Source organism: Asterias rubens, chromosome 6 (assembly GCF_902459465.1).
Source record: "Asterias rubens chromosome 6, eAstRub1.3, whole genome shotgun sequence".
NCBI lineage: Eukaryota > Metazoa > Echinodermata > Asteroidea > Forcipulatida > Asteriidae > Asterias > Asterias rubens.
The window spans coordinates 17,065,213-17,081,598 of record NC_047067.1 but is presented as its reverse complement, the minus strand read 5'-3'; the positions used below and the strand labels follow the sequence as shown (position 1 = coordinate 17,081,598).

General features: G+C 37.6%; 1 protein-coding gene across 2 annotated transcripts in view; it reads right to left on the bottom strand.

Annotated features, from left to right (window-relative positions):
* Nucleotides 1-1,141: 1,141 nt before the first annotated feature.
* Nucleotides 1,142-16,386, bottom strand: part of LOC117291553 (nucleolar pre-ribosomal-associated protein 1-like) — a 37,812-nt gene continuing 22,567 nt past the window's right edge. For both annotated transcript variants that reach the window (XM_033773352.1, XM_033773353.1), the window contains exons 17-29: nt 15,388-16,242; nt 11,973-12,141; nt 10,399-10,612; nt 9,430-9,634; nt 8,624-8,918; nt 7,843-8,017; nt 6,331-6,493; nt 5,902-5,992; nt 4,973-5,133; nt 4,414-4,632; nt 2,793-2,936; nt 2,013-2,119; nt 1,142-1,392 (exon numbers count right to left, since the gene is read on the bottom strand). In XM_033773352.1, the coding sequence (XP_033629243.1) occupies nt 1,266-1,392; nt 2,013-2,119; nt 2,793-2,936; nt 4,414-4,632; nt 4,973-5,133; nt 5,902-5,992; nt 6,331-6,493; nt 7,843-8,017; nt 8,624-8,918; nt 9,430-9,634; nt 10,399-10,612; nt 11,973-12,141; nt 15,388-16,242 (2,925 nt within the window). In that variant the 3' untranslated portion in view covers nt 1,142-1,265. The remainder of the gene's footprint in view (nt 1,393-2,012; nt 2,120-2,792; nt 2,937-4,413; nt 4,633-4,972; nt 5,134-5,901; nt 5,993-6,330; nt 6,494-7,842; nt 8,018-8,623; nt 8,919-9,429; nt 9,635-10,398; nt 10,613-11,972; nt 12,142-15,387; nt 16,243-16,386) is intronic.

Sequence of the window (16,386 nt, the reverse complement as noted above, 5' to 3'; positions counted from 1 at the left end):
TTAGGGACAACTCAGGGACTCCGCCAATATAAGGCTAGATAGATAGCTCAGTTGGTAGAGTGCCGGCACATTAATCCGGAGGTTGTTGGTTCGAATCCCACTCTAGTCAATTCTTTGTTTAACCCCAAAATCTGTTTTTTTATTTTGTGTAGAACAAGGTAAGAACAGGGAATGCATACATTGGTTAGAAGTCTTTGTTGAATGTGGCCATTGCAATATTGCAATAAGGTCCCAGATCATATGATTCATCATTTGAATCAACTTACTATGCCTGGATTATTTCACTCCCATTAAAGAGCTCTCTTTATGAGCTGTAGTCAAAGCCTTAGTACTTGCCACTAAGTCAAAGCCTTAGTACTTGCCACTAAGTTAAAGCCTTAGTACTTGCCACTAAGTCAAAGCCTTAGTACTTGCCACTAAGTCAAAGCCTTAGTACTTGCCACTAAGTTAAAGCCTTAGTACTTGCCACTAAGTTAAAGCCTTAGTACTTGCCACTAAGTTAAAGCCTTAGTACTTGCCACTAAGTTAAAGCCTTAGTACTTGCCACTAAGTCAAAGCCTTAGTACTTGCCACTAAGTCAAAGCCTTAGTACTTGCCACTAAGTCAAAGCCTTAGTACTTGCCACTAAGTTAAAGCCTTAGTACTTGCCACTAAGTTGCCAAATAAAAATACACATATTATTGTACATTGGATATAAAAAAAGCTTGACAGTAATTCTATAAGCATTTTATTCTCATGAAGACCCATTTAGTTGTTGAACTAACGACTTATACCCTTTTAAGGGTCTGGGTACTTTTTACACAGTGTCCACAGATTTACACTAAACTTAAACAGTTTGAAGATAATGACAGTAGAAAGCTACCCTTCAAATATTACTTGCTGAGGTGCTGTAGTTTTTGAGAAATGGGTATAAACAATGTCACAAAAATTCAATTATACATGTAAAAACGTATTAACCAGTTGTGGTATTTTACCATAATATACCATAACTGGTTTATACGTTTTTAAAAAACATGCAAAATAATTTTCGTCTAAGTGAGAGTGAGACGAAATTATTTTTGTGACTTCTTTTGTTTCTCATTTGACAAAAAATACAGCAACTCAGCAAGTAATATTTTAAGGGAAGCTTTCTACTATCATTATCTTCAAACTGAGTAAGTTTAATGTTTAAATCTGTGGACATTTTGAAAAAGGTACCCAAATCCTTTAAATTACCTGGCATAACTTTCTACTCATTTATCAATCCTATAAAAAGCTGATTAAGTTTATGATGAGCCGAGTTTAAACTTGATGATACTGCTGATAGATTGGGAGTCTTGTAGCGTTGTATTGACAGGGTTCATCTTCTTCAATAGGTTCACAATAGATGGGTGTGACTGCTGAGATTCACTCCTATTACTAAACAGACAATGATACACACTGTAAACTGCTATACATCATGTACTCAATCTCATACCATCACAGAGAAGTGTGGATACAGTTAAACTTGGTAAGTTTTTGATTGACAGAATTGATCCTTGTGGATTTGGAGATACTTGTGTAGCATTAAAGGGACATATTGCCTTGGATCGGTCGAGTAGGTCAATAACAAGCGTTTGAAACCTTTTGTTATAAAATGCATATGGGTAGAAAGATATTATAAAAGTAGAATATAATGTTCTGCACAAATATGCCTCGAAATTGCATGGTTTTCCTTAAACATCGTTAACTAACACGGCATGCCATTTTGTGAAGTCAATTTTTTTACTCCATAAAATGGCCGACCATGTTAGTTCACAAAGTTGAAGGAAAACAATGCAGCTTTCGAGGCATATTTGTGTGGATCCTGTATTCTACTTTTAAAACATCTTTTTTAACTATATCGATCCAAACGCTTTTTATTGACCAACTCAACCAATCCAAGGCAACGTGTTCCTTTAATCTATGCAAGGAACAATTTTTACCAAAAATGCAAAGTAAGGCCTGTTTCAAACATGGCACTATTGCCATTATTATTTGAAGTTGTACCATACCTTGTGTTTGTGATCATTGGTAGCACAGATGGCATTAACAGCTTGGTCAGACCGTGTCTTGAGTCCTGTATGTCCAAAGCTCTGTCTAACAGCTGCAAAATCCCATCCTATCAAAAGTAAGCAGGAATAAACAATAAATAACAATATCTTAGTAAATAATAATTTAATAATAATTTGGGGGCTAATCATCCTTACTCGCAGCTGTGAGCTGAATTGCGAAGGACACGGCTACAGCGTGTTCGAGAAGCAGGCATGTTTGATTTTTCCTGAGGGAGGAAAACTGGATGGTCTGGAAAACCCTTGTGGCACAGCAGAGAGCCAACGCACAACTCAACTCACATATGGCCATGGTCGGGAATTGAACCCGAGTTGATAATTTATGCAGCTCCTTCAGATGAAGAGCAATAAGAGACTCTCAAGCCTTTGTCAGCACTTGAGGCTTGCTATGTTGTTTGAACTATCATAAATTCAGAACATCAACACAATGTGTTGCAATTAATATATGAATCTAGTGTCATACTTCTCATGTGACGACTGTTTTATCTGTCAAGCAGATAATGGTGCTCAGCAAATTCATTAATGAGCACTATAAAACCAATGATGAAACTTGGCTAAAACATACTTAACAAATGCTTTACACGTTTCTGTATACTGTAGTTGTGGTAATAAATTGTTCTTATTGTTAGTTGTGGTAATAAATTGTTCTTATTGTTGTCGAACAAAGCCATGAAACACACAAGTCAATGATTGAGTTCTTGACATTTCCTTTTTAAGCCATACCTTGATTTGTTTTGTAGCTAGTTTCGACTGATAGAAAGCCATGAGTGTTGTGAACACAGAGTTCCTTTGATAGAAAGTCACATCCACTGAATCCTGGAGCCCATCGGTCAGTAAGGACACCATCCAGCTACATTCCTCCCCATGCTATTAGAGAAGAACAAGTGATAGGTCAAAGGGATTAGTTGTCATGTGTGTAAATGGAAATTCATTTCAAATGATTAAGGGAATAAAAGGGTAGCGACAAGTTCTTACACGGCCGTTTAAAGCAGGCAGGGCCGAATTGCCGTGTGATAAAGGCCCGAGCCGAAGGCAAACCTTTAGCGCATGGCAACGACCCAAGGTTTTAAACAGACGTTTAAGAACGAGTCACTACTCATAAATGCCCTTTTGTTTTAAAAACGTTAAAAATATACAATGACAGACACTTTGACAATTGAAAATTTGAAGTTTGAAATATATTGTGTGTACGCGCGCATGCTTAGAAATAGATTACGCGCGCACTTGGAAATAGATTGCACGCGCTCGCTTAGAAATAGATTATGCGCTGTTACTACTAGCTATGAATTGCGTCCCGTGTGATAATCTTGCGCGCCTGACATGCAGAAGTCAGCCGGTCATTAACACTGTTCATTATCAACCGTTTAAACACCCCCACGTGACGAGCTCTCCACCAATAGGAGTAGAGAAACTGTCTGGGGTATTTATGAATTGGGGTTAAACAAACAAAGTATTACAGTAATATTTGGCTTATAAGCCGCGGGGCGTGTAATGCCCAACAAAATAAAAAATAAGATTTAGGTGTCAGCGTACAAGCCACCCGGCATATATCAACTGCAGTCGTGAATTATTTTAAATTCGCAGTCGGATTTCCTTAAAAAATTATAGAGGGACTTTTTGTGACCCATTCATCTAGGAATAAAAACGAGCTGATGAGGTAAGGCCTTAAAACAGCGGACAAGGTTGGTGGAGCCGTCCACATTGCATAAAATTGTGGTTTTTTTTAGAATTTTCAGAGTCAGTTTGGTGGTGTATGTTTTTTCCAGTCTGTTTTATATTTGCGTTTAGATTACTTTACAATCGATCTTTCTTAAAGGAATGTACGCTGGTTTTTTTTCTTTAATATTAATATGTCGGCATACAAGTCGCCTGGCGCATTAACCACAGGAGTTAAAAAAAGGGCCAAAAATCAATGTATAAACTGTGGCTTATAAGCCAACAATTCTGGTAACTAGACTGGAACTTGAACCAGCAACCTCGGGATCACTGTGTCAGTACTCTACCAACTGAGCTATCTAGTCCTATGCCTAGTCTTAGTGGTCTCCCTATTTTGGCAATAAGTATGTTCGGTGTAAGTCAGAAGCAATTCATCCTGCAACTATCATTCAGCAAGGGATCACAACCAAGTTTATGATCTGACCTGGGAAGCGGCATGAAGCACTAGCATGTTAATCCAAAGGTGGCAAGTGGTCCTTTTTGGTCGGTAAGCAGTTTGCATAAAGTTTATTCTATTATGTCTCACTTTATTTGAAATCCACAACTTCAATACCAAGTTAAATGTTTTCAAAAGTTTTCACAAAAAATGTTGAAACACTGTAAAATCAGAAAATAATTCCGCAATTACCTTGAAGCTACTACTATATACGAGTCTAGAGAATAGAGGAACAGAAGTGATCTGCAGCTGAGGTTTAATCAAGAGATATTGCAGAATGACTGGATAGAGGAAGTGTTCTGGCGTTAGCATCAGTAGTGCTGCTCTAGCAACGAACACACCCAACACACACGGTACTCTCATGTTAGGCTCAGTTATGGAGTTTTTGAGGCAGTGCATCAGGTAGTAAACCTATCAACAACGGAAAATGTTAAACACTGTATGAAGGGTTAAGCATGTAAACATCAGAATATGGAAACAAACTAGAATTGAAAAGAAGAAGGGAAAAAACACATTAAACCAGATAAATTTAAAGTAAGAAGTATCTAGACAAAGTACCACCATGGCAATAAAATTGCACCAACAAGTTTGTGCATCCACAAACTGATTGGGAAAGATACAAATAATTACAATTGTTGATTGTTTAAACAACCTCAGCTGTTTGTTTTCTCCAACACACAGAACCCAATGCATTGAGCATAATGAGAGATTTCAAGTTATCAGTTTGTTCACTTGACATCTGATTGCTTACCTCTCTTCGACCACGAAATCTTGCTCCTTCTAAGTGACCAAGATAAAACGTCATGATGTGGTAAGCCGCTTGCCTCATATCCGAGTCGTAACTACTCAGACCAGCTAAGGTCAGTGCCAAGGCACGACTCTCAATAAACTGTTGGCAGTCTACTAAACACTCTGCAAACAAATAATAATGAATAACTTAATGTGTGTTTGTAATACATAGCTATTTCTTATTACCTATTTTAAAATGTCTAAAGACAAATGTTACCCAGCCACTAAGTTTCAGACCTTCCCTTGTACCTTTTTTAATTCAAATTTATTAACATAATGATAGCGTCACACAAACGACTCTAGTTTGTTCATATGTGAACATGTTTTGTCAAATTACCTGCTCTATTCATATACATGTATATTGAAGTATATCAAGAATGCCAACTGCTTCAGCTCACTGAAGAAATTTTGAACAGACAGCAGGACTTGACTCTACCAGAGCAATTGAGTCTCCAATAACTTGTGAAGGATTTCAGCCACTTCTACCAGGGACAACACTGATAAGCTTTGCTCAAACTTGGAAGCTACCCAGGCTAGTCTTAGACATCATAAATATAAATCTTTCAGTTGTTGTTTAGCAAAGGCTTTGAATTATGATGGTTTCTCATGCACGCACCAGCTCAAAAAAATACAAATAATGATGCACAAGAAAAAAAGGTTATATGATAGTTTCCGCACAATAAGCACAGTGTGCATACAGATCTTTTACACAGCATTATTGGTGTTTAGGAACCATTTATTCACTAGACCACAGGATCTGTCTTTATATGAGTTCAACTAGCAGACATACATGTAACTGCTATCCCAGTTTGGGTGGCAAACATCTATCTGAAACCATCAATCTATGATAAGAGAGAGAGAGAGAAATAGTAGCGGTGGTTATTTACTGACCTGGTGCAAGTAGATGACTGAAGAGAGGAAACAGAAAGCACGGATCATACCGGTGAGACCAAATGTCAGGTGTACAACTATCATAGGCAATCTACATATAGGGCAAACAAACAGAATTATTTAGTTTAATAATCAGAATATTAGGACAAATCCACTTCTTATCAGCAAAAAAACTTCAATGCATCTATACATGGTGAAAGCCTGATACTCTGTAAACTAGAGCAATGTTGGGGCCAATTTAGCCAGACGAGCCCCTGAACGATCCAGCCTCATAGAATGTGCAAACACTTCGTTTCCCTGGTTGTGCACTTAATGTTGTGAATGCACAGAACTGCAAACACCAGTGAAACGTACATACGTTAGCCCTATGTACATTGGTTTATGAAAAGTGAAACTAGTTACCATCCAGTGGTTAATCACATGATCTACCTGTAACTTCCGATGAAGAGGAAAGTGGGTAGAAGAGTCTTGCAGCGTGTCTGGCTCTAGCTGTTGTAGTATTTCTTTCATGGTTGACTGTTGCCATAGTGATTTTCCAAGTGCCTTCTGGGATTGATGTTTTGATATCGCAACTTGGCCCCATGAAGTTGGCCTGGAACAAAAGAAACATAATGTTAGTGTGTGGTGCCAGCTAGATGTTACTATTGGTCAAATATATCTGAAACTGGAACATATAAACAGCAATCATTTACCAGCAGCAACTGAAACTTCTTGTTCATATGATGTTATAGATACATTTTTGTCAGAAATCAGAATTATACCAACAACTCCCGTATTTTTGGGTAAAACATTTATATCAAAAAATATACAGAAATAAAATAAGCGAAAACAATTTTAAAATGGGGAGGAGGAAAGTAAAAACCCTAATATTTATATTTAATTACAAAGTTACTTTCAAAAACCTTTGTAAACATTGGTTGTTTAGCCATTTACTTACTCTTCATAATAATTTCTTGTGTGATCCTCCTCGTTTGAACCAGACAGAACGTTCAAATACGACTGGTCCAAGGAAAAACTAACATATCACAATGGCCATTTCCAACAATATTATGCCAAGATTTTGAATTTATCGAAATGCGACCTAATAAAATCAAACTTAGTGTTTGTAAAATGAACCGTGATCTGGTGATACCTCATGGTGACCTAACTTATTTTGTTGAAGAAGTTAGTCGTTAGCAACAATGTTTATCAATGATTTCCAGAGGACATTCAGCTCTTTCTGTTCAATTCTTTTAGGACTAATTGTTGATTTGGGTGTTGCTTGGCAGTAGTTCACAGCTAAGAGGCACTCACCAGTTACTCGTTTACTCTTTTGACAAAACAGCAGAGAATTATATTTTCTTTGGCAACTGCATTGCCCCTTATTTTGTATTTAAAAAAAAGGGCAAAAAGCAAAATTTTCATCAGATTTTTACTATGTTCAATTCATGGTATGTTCAATTCATTTAAAGGGAAGGTACACGATTGGTAATTGTCAAAGACCAGTGTCCTCACTTGGTGTATCCCATCATAAGCATAAAATAACAAGCCTGTGAAGATTTGAGCTCAATTGGTCATCGTAGTTGCGAGAAAATGATGAAAGAAAAAAACCTTGTTGGATGCATTTGTGTGCTTTCAAATAGGAATAAAAGACTTCTAGCTAGAAGTCTTTTATTATTTTAGTGAGAATTTACCTCTTTCTCAAAAACTACATTACTTCAGAGGGAGTCATTTCCCACAATGTTTTATACTACCAACAGCTGTCCAATGCTCGTTACCAAGTCAGTTTTAGTTAATATTTGTTTTGAGTAATTACCAGTGGTGTAGCTTCCCTTTAAAGCCAAGAACATGCTACTTAAAAACAAAAGCCATTCACTTTTGAGGTCAAAGCCCCTAAAAGCCATTCACTTTTGAGGTCAAAGCCCCTAAAAAAAGTGGAGTTAAGAAATAATTTTGAATTACCTGTCTTCAAATGAGCTTGCTTGATTCATCTCATATTGTCGTAGAATCATGAGAAGTGCAGCATTTGCTGTGCTGAGGGTAGGATCATAGGCTCCAATCAGTACAGGGTAATGAGCTTTATGACAGCACAGTGGTTCTAGACGTACCATGGTCAACATCAATAACACCAAGGATTCTGTTATCAAACAAATACAAACTTGGAGTTTATTACTTGTCTTGGTAACCATGACAATTGATGGACAATGCAAGACACTTAATCAGTAAACTATCCACTAGCCGAGTACACACTGGAACCACATGACAATCAATTCACAGCATTCTTAACTCCACCATGAAGTCAGTTGAAGAAGTGTAACAAATAACATGCATACAACAATTATTACAGATGATGCAAGATTCAATTCACAACAGCTGTGGTTCTCAAGATATAAGTTTTGAAATAGCAAGCTTTGATGGAGTGTAAATTGGCAACTTCACCATGACGTTACAGCTAAATTAATTTTACATATTAGCAAAGTTTCAAACTATTCTGATGATGTAGACAGTACTTTAATGGTTTGACAACCTATAGGGCTCATTTGTGATTCCATGAACAGAAACCATGTCTGCATTCCAGTTCGTTGTCTGCAGACCTCAACAAGAGACCTGTAAATATTTGTTCATATCACTCTCCAGTTAGGGCCAAAATAAAAGGTTGAAAAGAGATCAGAAGATTTTAATTTGTAAACCTTTTAACCTTTCAATTATTTTTAACCGACATGTGGAAAGGAAATGATTTGACCTTTGGTTGTAGCAATTTCAGCATCCGTTGAATCCTCCAAAAGAGTAGGCAAGAACTTTGAATGGCTGAGTACTATCTGGTACAACAATGGTAGCGGCAGGATTGTGGAAGCCTGTTTTAGTGGTATCTCATCATTTGGGGCACACTTTCTGGGTTGGTACATCAGCTCAACTAGGCTTGACAATAACTGTATCATCTTATTGGACTGGTAGCAGTGCTTCAGACCATTCCTGACAAAGGATTTCCACACTTGGTTTAGGGCAGGCGTTCCAGATAGCCAATCCTTTTTTATATACTGTAGAAGAAATCATATTACATTTACATGATAAGAATATTAAATTAATCTTAGGCTGAACAAAGAAATATTTACCAGAGCAGGAATTGAACACCCCTTAAGATCTTAAAAAATATTCCCCCTCAGTTTCCCTTGTGGTTTATTACTTCCTTCTTTTTTTATTCCTGGTTTATTCAAATCGGCTTGTCGCAGCCAACAGGCTGAATTAAAATACAGATTTACAATAAAAATACAAAAGTACAGCAAAATATTTAACCAATAGAAACATTAAGAATATGAATTAATTTGTTAATGTTAAATATCAAATTTAAAAAAAATCACAGATAAGTTTAAATGATATGCGGAATCTACCAGCTCTTGGAAATTGAAATCAATCACCCTGGCATTTTCACAGATAAACGCAGAGTCAAAATTCCAAAAACATGTTTCATTTTTATTGTTGTCAAAATTCAGTAAAATGGGAGTTATTATTAAGTCAATCTGAGTAAGAGTATTTGTTAATGCAATATACCTCAACGACTGCAGCTGTAGATTCAAGATGAAGATCAAGTTGTGAGGATGGTTGAGATTGACTGCCTTTGATGATTCTTACAAGGCTCTGTAAGCAAGCAACCATTACCTCTTGTAGTATACCTTGCTCCTTCTTGGTACATGACTCCGATCCCCTTAAACACACTAACCTCTCTACTGAAAGCTGCAAAACCTGTAACTGAAACCTGTGGCATAATGTTTTACCTTTATTATGTTAAGGGTTAGGCGTCAAGTGTAACTTCTTACTACAAGCAAGTTAAATGTTAAATGGGATATCTTGTTATTGACTTTAACTGTACTATTCATGAGCAATATCTTTACTTTTTATTTTAAGAACACGATGAAATGTGAAAACTCTTTCAAATGACCAATGGAAATTATTTAGACACTTCTGGCCAATTACCACATAGTTGTGTTTGTTTTCAGTGTTATACCTTCGAATATACTATGTTCTTTGTAATATTGTTGGTTATCCAGTTTTATTTTTGTCGATATACATTTTGGTTCTTAAAACTGGGACATTTTTTTCATTCTTCATGATTTAGAGTTTTCAGGTATTCAATATTGAAACAAATAAGTAAAAAATAAATGCAATGGATTTAGCAGTCTTCAAATCACAGAGAAAATTGTTCCGTAATAGTAAAATAATTTAAAAATTAATCACTTAATGAATGAATTAAAAAATAAGTAAAACAAATTAATCAAAACAAAAATAATAAAAAAATAACAAGTGAATAAATGATTCAATAAAAAATGAAAAAAAAAAAAAATGAAAAAAATTAACAAGTGAATAAATGAATCAATAAAAAATGAATAAATACTGCTATCAATTTCAGTCTTTGGTTACTTACACTTTTCCTACCAAACTGTTATCCCAATAAGTACAATAATTGTAACTACCAACCTAGAATCTGTGGCACATGTATTACAATGAGACAAACTGTAATACCTGTGATATGTGACTTGATGTTCTTGTATTTTAGTGGTGAGGGTGCGTAGAAGGTTATTGGTCACATCTTTGCTTGAGTGCATCAGTAAGTGTGTGAGTAAGTCCATCTTAGACTGATCACTGGGCTCCAATTCATGCTGCATGTTCAGTATCAACAACCAGTCTTGCAACCAGCGCCAGTAGACAGAGTGCAACATGCTGATCATAGGACTTTCTGAAATTTGACAAATTACAGAATATCAAGATAGTTATCTACAAGAAAGCATAAACTATGAAGTTGTGACAGGATTTTAATAAAATAATAACGAAGATATAAACTATCATCATAACACACATTTAATTTTTTACATTTAATTTATTTTAAAAGTATACACGTACCACTTCATCTCTCAGGACGAACAAAACCACTTTTACACGATCGCCCCCCAAAAAAATTCGAGTTTCAGACTTACGTCCGGGTATTTTTCGATCTCATACCACGTAAACTTGATTTCAAGTCTGAGAGTGCGGTAATTTCTTTTCAACAACGTAGAATTCCCCGTAGATTTGCTACCACGCTCTAATGACAGATGTTAACTCACGAGAGGGCGCTGTTTCAACCAATAATATAGCCGCACGATATAATAACTTAACCGCACGATTCACAGACTTGGAACCAAGTCTAAATACCACGCTGTTGTCAAATGGTAGTCAGGATGCCCTGCGACACAGAGAAAAATGCACGCGTAATGCCGTTACGAAATAGCCGAGATCTGGTTACCAGTCTTTGCACACTATTATTATATACAAAAAGGTAAGTGATATAGCGCATCGAATGGTGGTTTGAGTTCGTCGTGAAGTGTTTTTCAATTTGTTTTGTCCAGGCGCACAACGATTTTGTCCGGGCGCAGCATTTTTGTCCGGGCGCATTTGGTATTTTCATAATTTTGCTCGGCGCAGCGCCCGGACAAAATCGCATGTGGAGAACCCTGGACTACTACTTAAGCTTTATACATGTAGTGTTGTTATTAACTGCACTACCACGGAGTGAGTTCTTGTTCTCAACGCTTTGACTAGCTTGGTCTAGTCATCGTCAAGAACAAACTCTACCTGGCAAGTAGATTTACACACATGGTGTTGCCGCAAACCAAATATATATTAATCCCTCACCATGCAATGCCTCAAATCATAGATAATATTGTAAGACTGACTTACACATAGCAGGTCATTTCCACAAAGAATATTTACATTGGATATAAAATGACACCATTTTGTAAACTTCATATCATATGGCCGTACTCATTCTGCGTGAACAATTTGATGATTGGGCCATAAATTAAGAATTCTACACAACCACAGAATGTCTAAGAACCACATTCAACTCAGTCCAATAAGAGTAGAAAGCCCCAAACTAGGCATTACCATAGAGTGGTTGAGACCAAATACACACACCAATAAAGAAGCTACATGTAAGATGCATTTGAATTCTATTTGCAGTGTTTGTTTACCCACAACCCCCCCCCCTCCGCTCCCCTCCCCTACTTGATAGTACCATCTTGAGCAATCAACAATCTTGGATTTGGTAGTCTGCTTACCTGCATTAAGTGAGTTACATGAGTGAGTGCAGTAACTCACAACCACGGGAAGCAGTACGTCTTTGGTAAGAAGCAGTTGCTGTCGAGAGCTCTGAGCAAACCATTCTTCAAACCAATGGCGATGTTTCTTGCTGTACTTAAGTAGCAGGCTAACAACTTCACTTGTTAACTGCAATGGAAAATAACATCCGACATTTAACTGGTTTTACCAAGGCATTTTGAAACTACCTGAAATCATTATACATGTACTCCTACATAAGTCGTTCTAAAAGCCATGTTTTACAACCAATGAGAAGAGTAAAAGGACTTGCAATGCCAAATAAATAATTGTTTTCATTGTGGTATTACAACTTCCAGCCATTGTCACCTAATGGATTCTTTTCCAAGGTGGTTTAAATAAGGAACCATAAATTTGCTTTGGGTAAACACAATCCCTTCACAAATAATATAAACAGATGGAAATAAGTCCTCTAACAGTGTACAGAGAGAGCCAATGCATCCTATTTGTACACTTATGTCCAAACCACAACCAGGTCACCCACACTGACAGAGCCAATGCATCCTATTTGTACACTTATGTCCAAACCACAACCAGGTCACCCACACTGACAGAGCCAATGCATCCTATTTGTACACTTATGTCCAAACCACAACCAGGTCACCCACACTGACAGAGCCAATGCATCCTATTTGTACACATACATGTATGTCCAAACCACAACCAGGTCACCCACACTGACAGAGCCAATGCATCCTATTTGTACAGGTATGTCCAAACCACAACCAGGGGCCGATTTCACAAAGCAATAAAATTCATCGCAAGACAAATTTTCAGTATCACCATAGAGATTTGTATTGTGACATCACACTTTACTTAGCAACTACGATTGATTTGTAGTTACGATCAATTTGAGACCTTTGTGAAATCGGCCCCAGGTCACCCACACTGACAGAGCCAATGCATCCTATTTGTACACATATGTCCAAACCACAACCAGGTCACCCACACTGACAGAGCCAATGCATCCTATTTGTACACATATGTCCAAACCACAACCGGGTCACCCACACTGACAGAGCCAATGCATCCTATTTGTACACATATGTCCAAACCACAACCAGGTCACCCACACTGACAGAGCCAATGCATCCTATTTGTACACATATGTCCAAACCACAACCGGGTCACCCACACTGACAGAGCCAATGCATCCTATTTGTACACATATGTCCAAACCACAACCACCTCACCCACACTGACAGAGCCAATGCATCCTATTTGTACATGTATGTCCAAACCACAACCAGGTCACCCACACTCAATGCATCCTATTTGTACACTTATGTCCAAACCACAACCAGGTCACCCACACTCAATGCATCCTATTTGTACATGTATGTCCAAACCACAAACAGGTCACCCACACTCAATGCATCCTATTTGTACATGTATGTCCAAACCACAACCAGGTCACCCACACTGAAAACTGTTATCCATGCATGTACCTTGTCCTTGTGAATGTGATAAGAGCACCATGCATGTACATGTACCTAAAGACCTTTGCAGCTGAGTTAATTATCGCCATAGAGAATTATTTAAGTCTTGTTGTTTGGTGTCAAGTTATGGACAATGTATCAACCCACCATAGTACAGCACTAGTCCTGCTAGACTTGAGTGCTGCTTTTGACACTGTTGATCATAACATCCTTCTCTCTCGGCTCCAGAATCACCTTGGCATAGAGGACACAGCCCTAGTATGGTGCAAATCGTATCTCCACAATAGAACTCAGCATGTATGTATTGGCACTGCGATATCCGACCCTGTTGTTTTGAACTACTCTGTGCCACAGGGGTCGGTACTCGGCCCGCAGTGGTTTACGCTGTACACTTTACCGATTCGTGACATCATCCTCGAATTTAATCTGAATTACCCTGTGTACGCAGACGACACTCGGCTATACATCACGCTTAAATCTTCTCAAGAAAACGCCAATGCATCTATTGCAAGACTTGAGAAATGCATCCAAGAGATTCGACGTTGGACACAACAAAACTTCCTGAAGTTAAATGATGATAAGACAGAGTTCCTTTTATTTGGGTCACGTCAACAGTTAACTAAGGTTTCAGTGCCATACATCTCCATCGGTGATGCTCGGATAGCTCCCTCGCTGAAAGCTCGGAACTTGGGGGTTATTTTTGATTCATCGATGACACTTCAGCCACACATCAACAATATTGTTCGTTTATCATCATATCACATCAGGAATATAGGTAAGATTCGCAAGTACTTGGACAAAAGTGCCACTGAAAAGGTCATTCACGCATTTGTTACTTCTCGTCTTGACAACGGCAATGCTCTTCTCTACAGTCTTCCTAACAACCAGATTTCCCGACTTCAATGGCTCCAAAATACTGCTGCCCGCATTGTGACACTGTCTAGAAAATCCTGTTCTACATGTATCACCCCCATTCTGAAACAACTACACTGGCTCCCTATCTCTCAACGAATCATCTTCAAGCTGATGCTCATTGTCCACAAAGCTCTAAATGGCAAGGCTCCCCACTATATTTCTGAACTGCTTCAAGTTTACACTCCATCAAGGAATCTTCGATCAAGTTCCATGCTTCTCCTCATTGAACCCAAGTCTTGACACTCATGGGGTGACAGGTCCTTTTCTTCAGCCGCGCCACGCATCTGGAACTCTCTACCACTTAATCTTCGATCTTGTGTTTGTACCGCAAAATTCAAGTCTCTTCTCAAAACTTATCTTATGTCACAGGTTTTCAATGACTAATTTTGTTGTGTCTGTTTTTTCTTGTTTTTGGTTTTACTGCGCCTTGAACACCCCGCAGGGTGGATATGTGCGCATTACAAATCTTATTATTATTATTGTTATTAGTAGGCTTTTACCAGGCTGTTTGGTTTTGGATTTTGTACACTTTTGATGAAAAACATGTTGGAGTAAATCAGTTTTGTTTACAAACCAACGTTAACGCACAATCACAACTTTTTCTTTCTTTTTTAGCCATCGAGAATGACCTTGGCAGAGTCTAAATAACAGACCATGTACAATTATTTGCAATTATAACCTCAGTCCTTTTGGTTGGCAAGTTGTTTGCAACAGCTAATTCTATTTTCTCAATCCCAACTTTAACGTACAAAAAGCAAACAAAATCTGGAAAAACTTGCAATGAAAATAGTCACAATAGGTTAATGCACTGGGCACAATACGCACCATGCAAAACTGTTAGTATCATCTGGCCACTTATCATGCCTACGAAAAATATTCATTTCAACATATTGGAAGCTTTAAGAAGGTTCCCGTGTTTTCGATAATTATGCAGGTTCCTTTCAAGTCTGTTCATGAGATACAATGTTAAAAGTTATAGAGAACATGTAGTTATCAAACTCACCTGTGATGGTTCATCCAGCCATGTACTTACTAAGGAGCTGGTAAAAGCTGCTGTCAACTTAGAATCTTCATTCAGAATCTTAAGAAGCACTTTGTCCAATTTACCATTGCCAAACTTCTGCGCTATCTTCACTAGTGTAGCAACACAATAGGTAGGTATCATGTCATCTTCTTTGAGACTTCCAGATGACATTGAAGGGTTACATTCAATGATGAGCAATAACTGGCACAGTACATCAAGGAGACATACATGCCATTCATCATCTGTACTAGTCATTGATACATCCTTGCTTTCTAATGTCTGAATTAATGCTCCAATTATCTCATTTATCTCAGTTGCTTCCCCATATAAACATATCTTCTTAAATAACTCCACAGTGTAGCCTTTGGATGCTTGTGATGATTTCTTTTCAGTTTTCTTCTTCTTTGTAGTGACCAAGTGTAAGAAGCTATGAAATGAAGCTTCGATGAATGGTTTGAGCAAGGGTTCAAGTTTTTGAGTTGGAAGTTGTTGTTTGAACACTTGTATGCACTTCAGGAAGGAATCCATCAAAGTTGTACTCCATACTTGTTTGTCACTTTTCAATTGACGAGGGAGAGGTATAGGGTAAGCACCTGTTAAGTGAACTAGGCAAGCTTTGAAAAGCGTATGCTGCAGTACTAGACAGGCCATATCAATCCACCACTCCTCATCCTGAGACTCTGCATATACTGGGATTGAGTTTAAGGTACTAGTAACTGCACTTGTGTCTTCAATGGTCTGCATGGCTTGTTGATTCTGCTTTGTATGTGACTGAGCATTCTTTAATATATCCTGAAGCAGATTAAAGTAACTCCGAGAAATTGCAGATACATTCTGAAACCAAACATTAACAAAACATTTTCATATAATTTGTTTATAAAATTTATAGTCCTTAACAAAAATAGATTTACTCATAAATAAAATATACACACCTTATGCGTCAGTTAAAAAACAACTTTTGTAAATGAATATTCCATC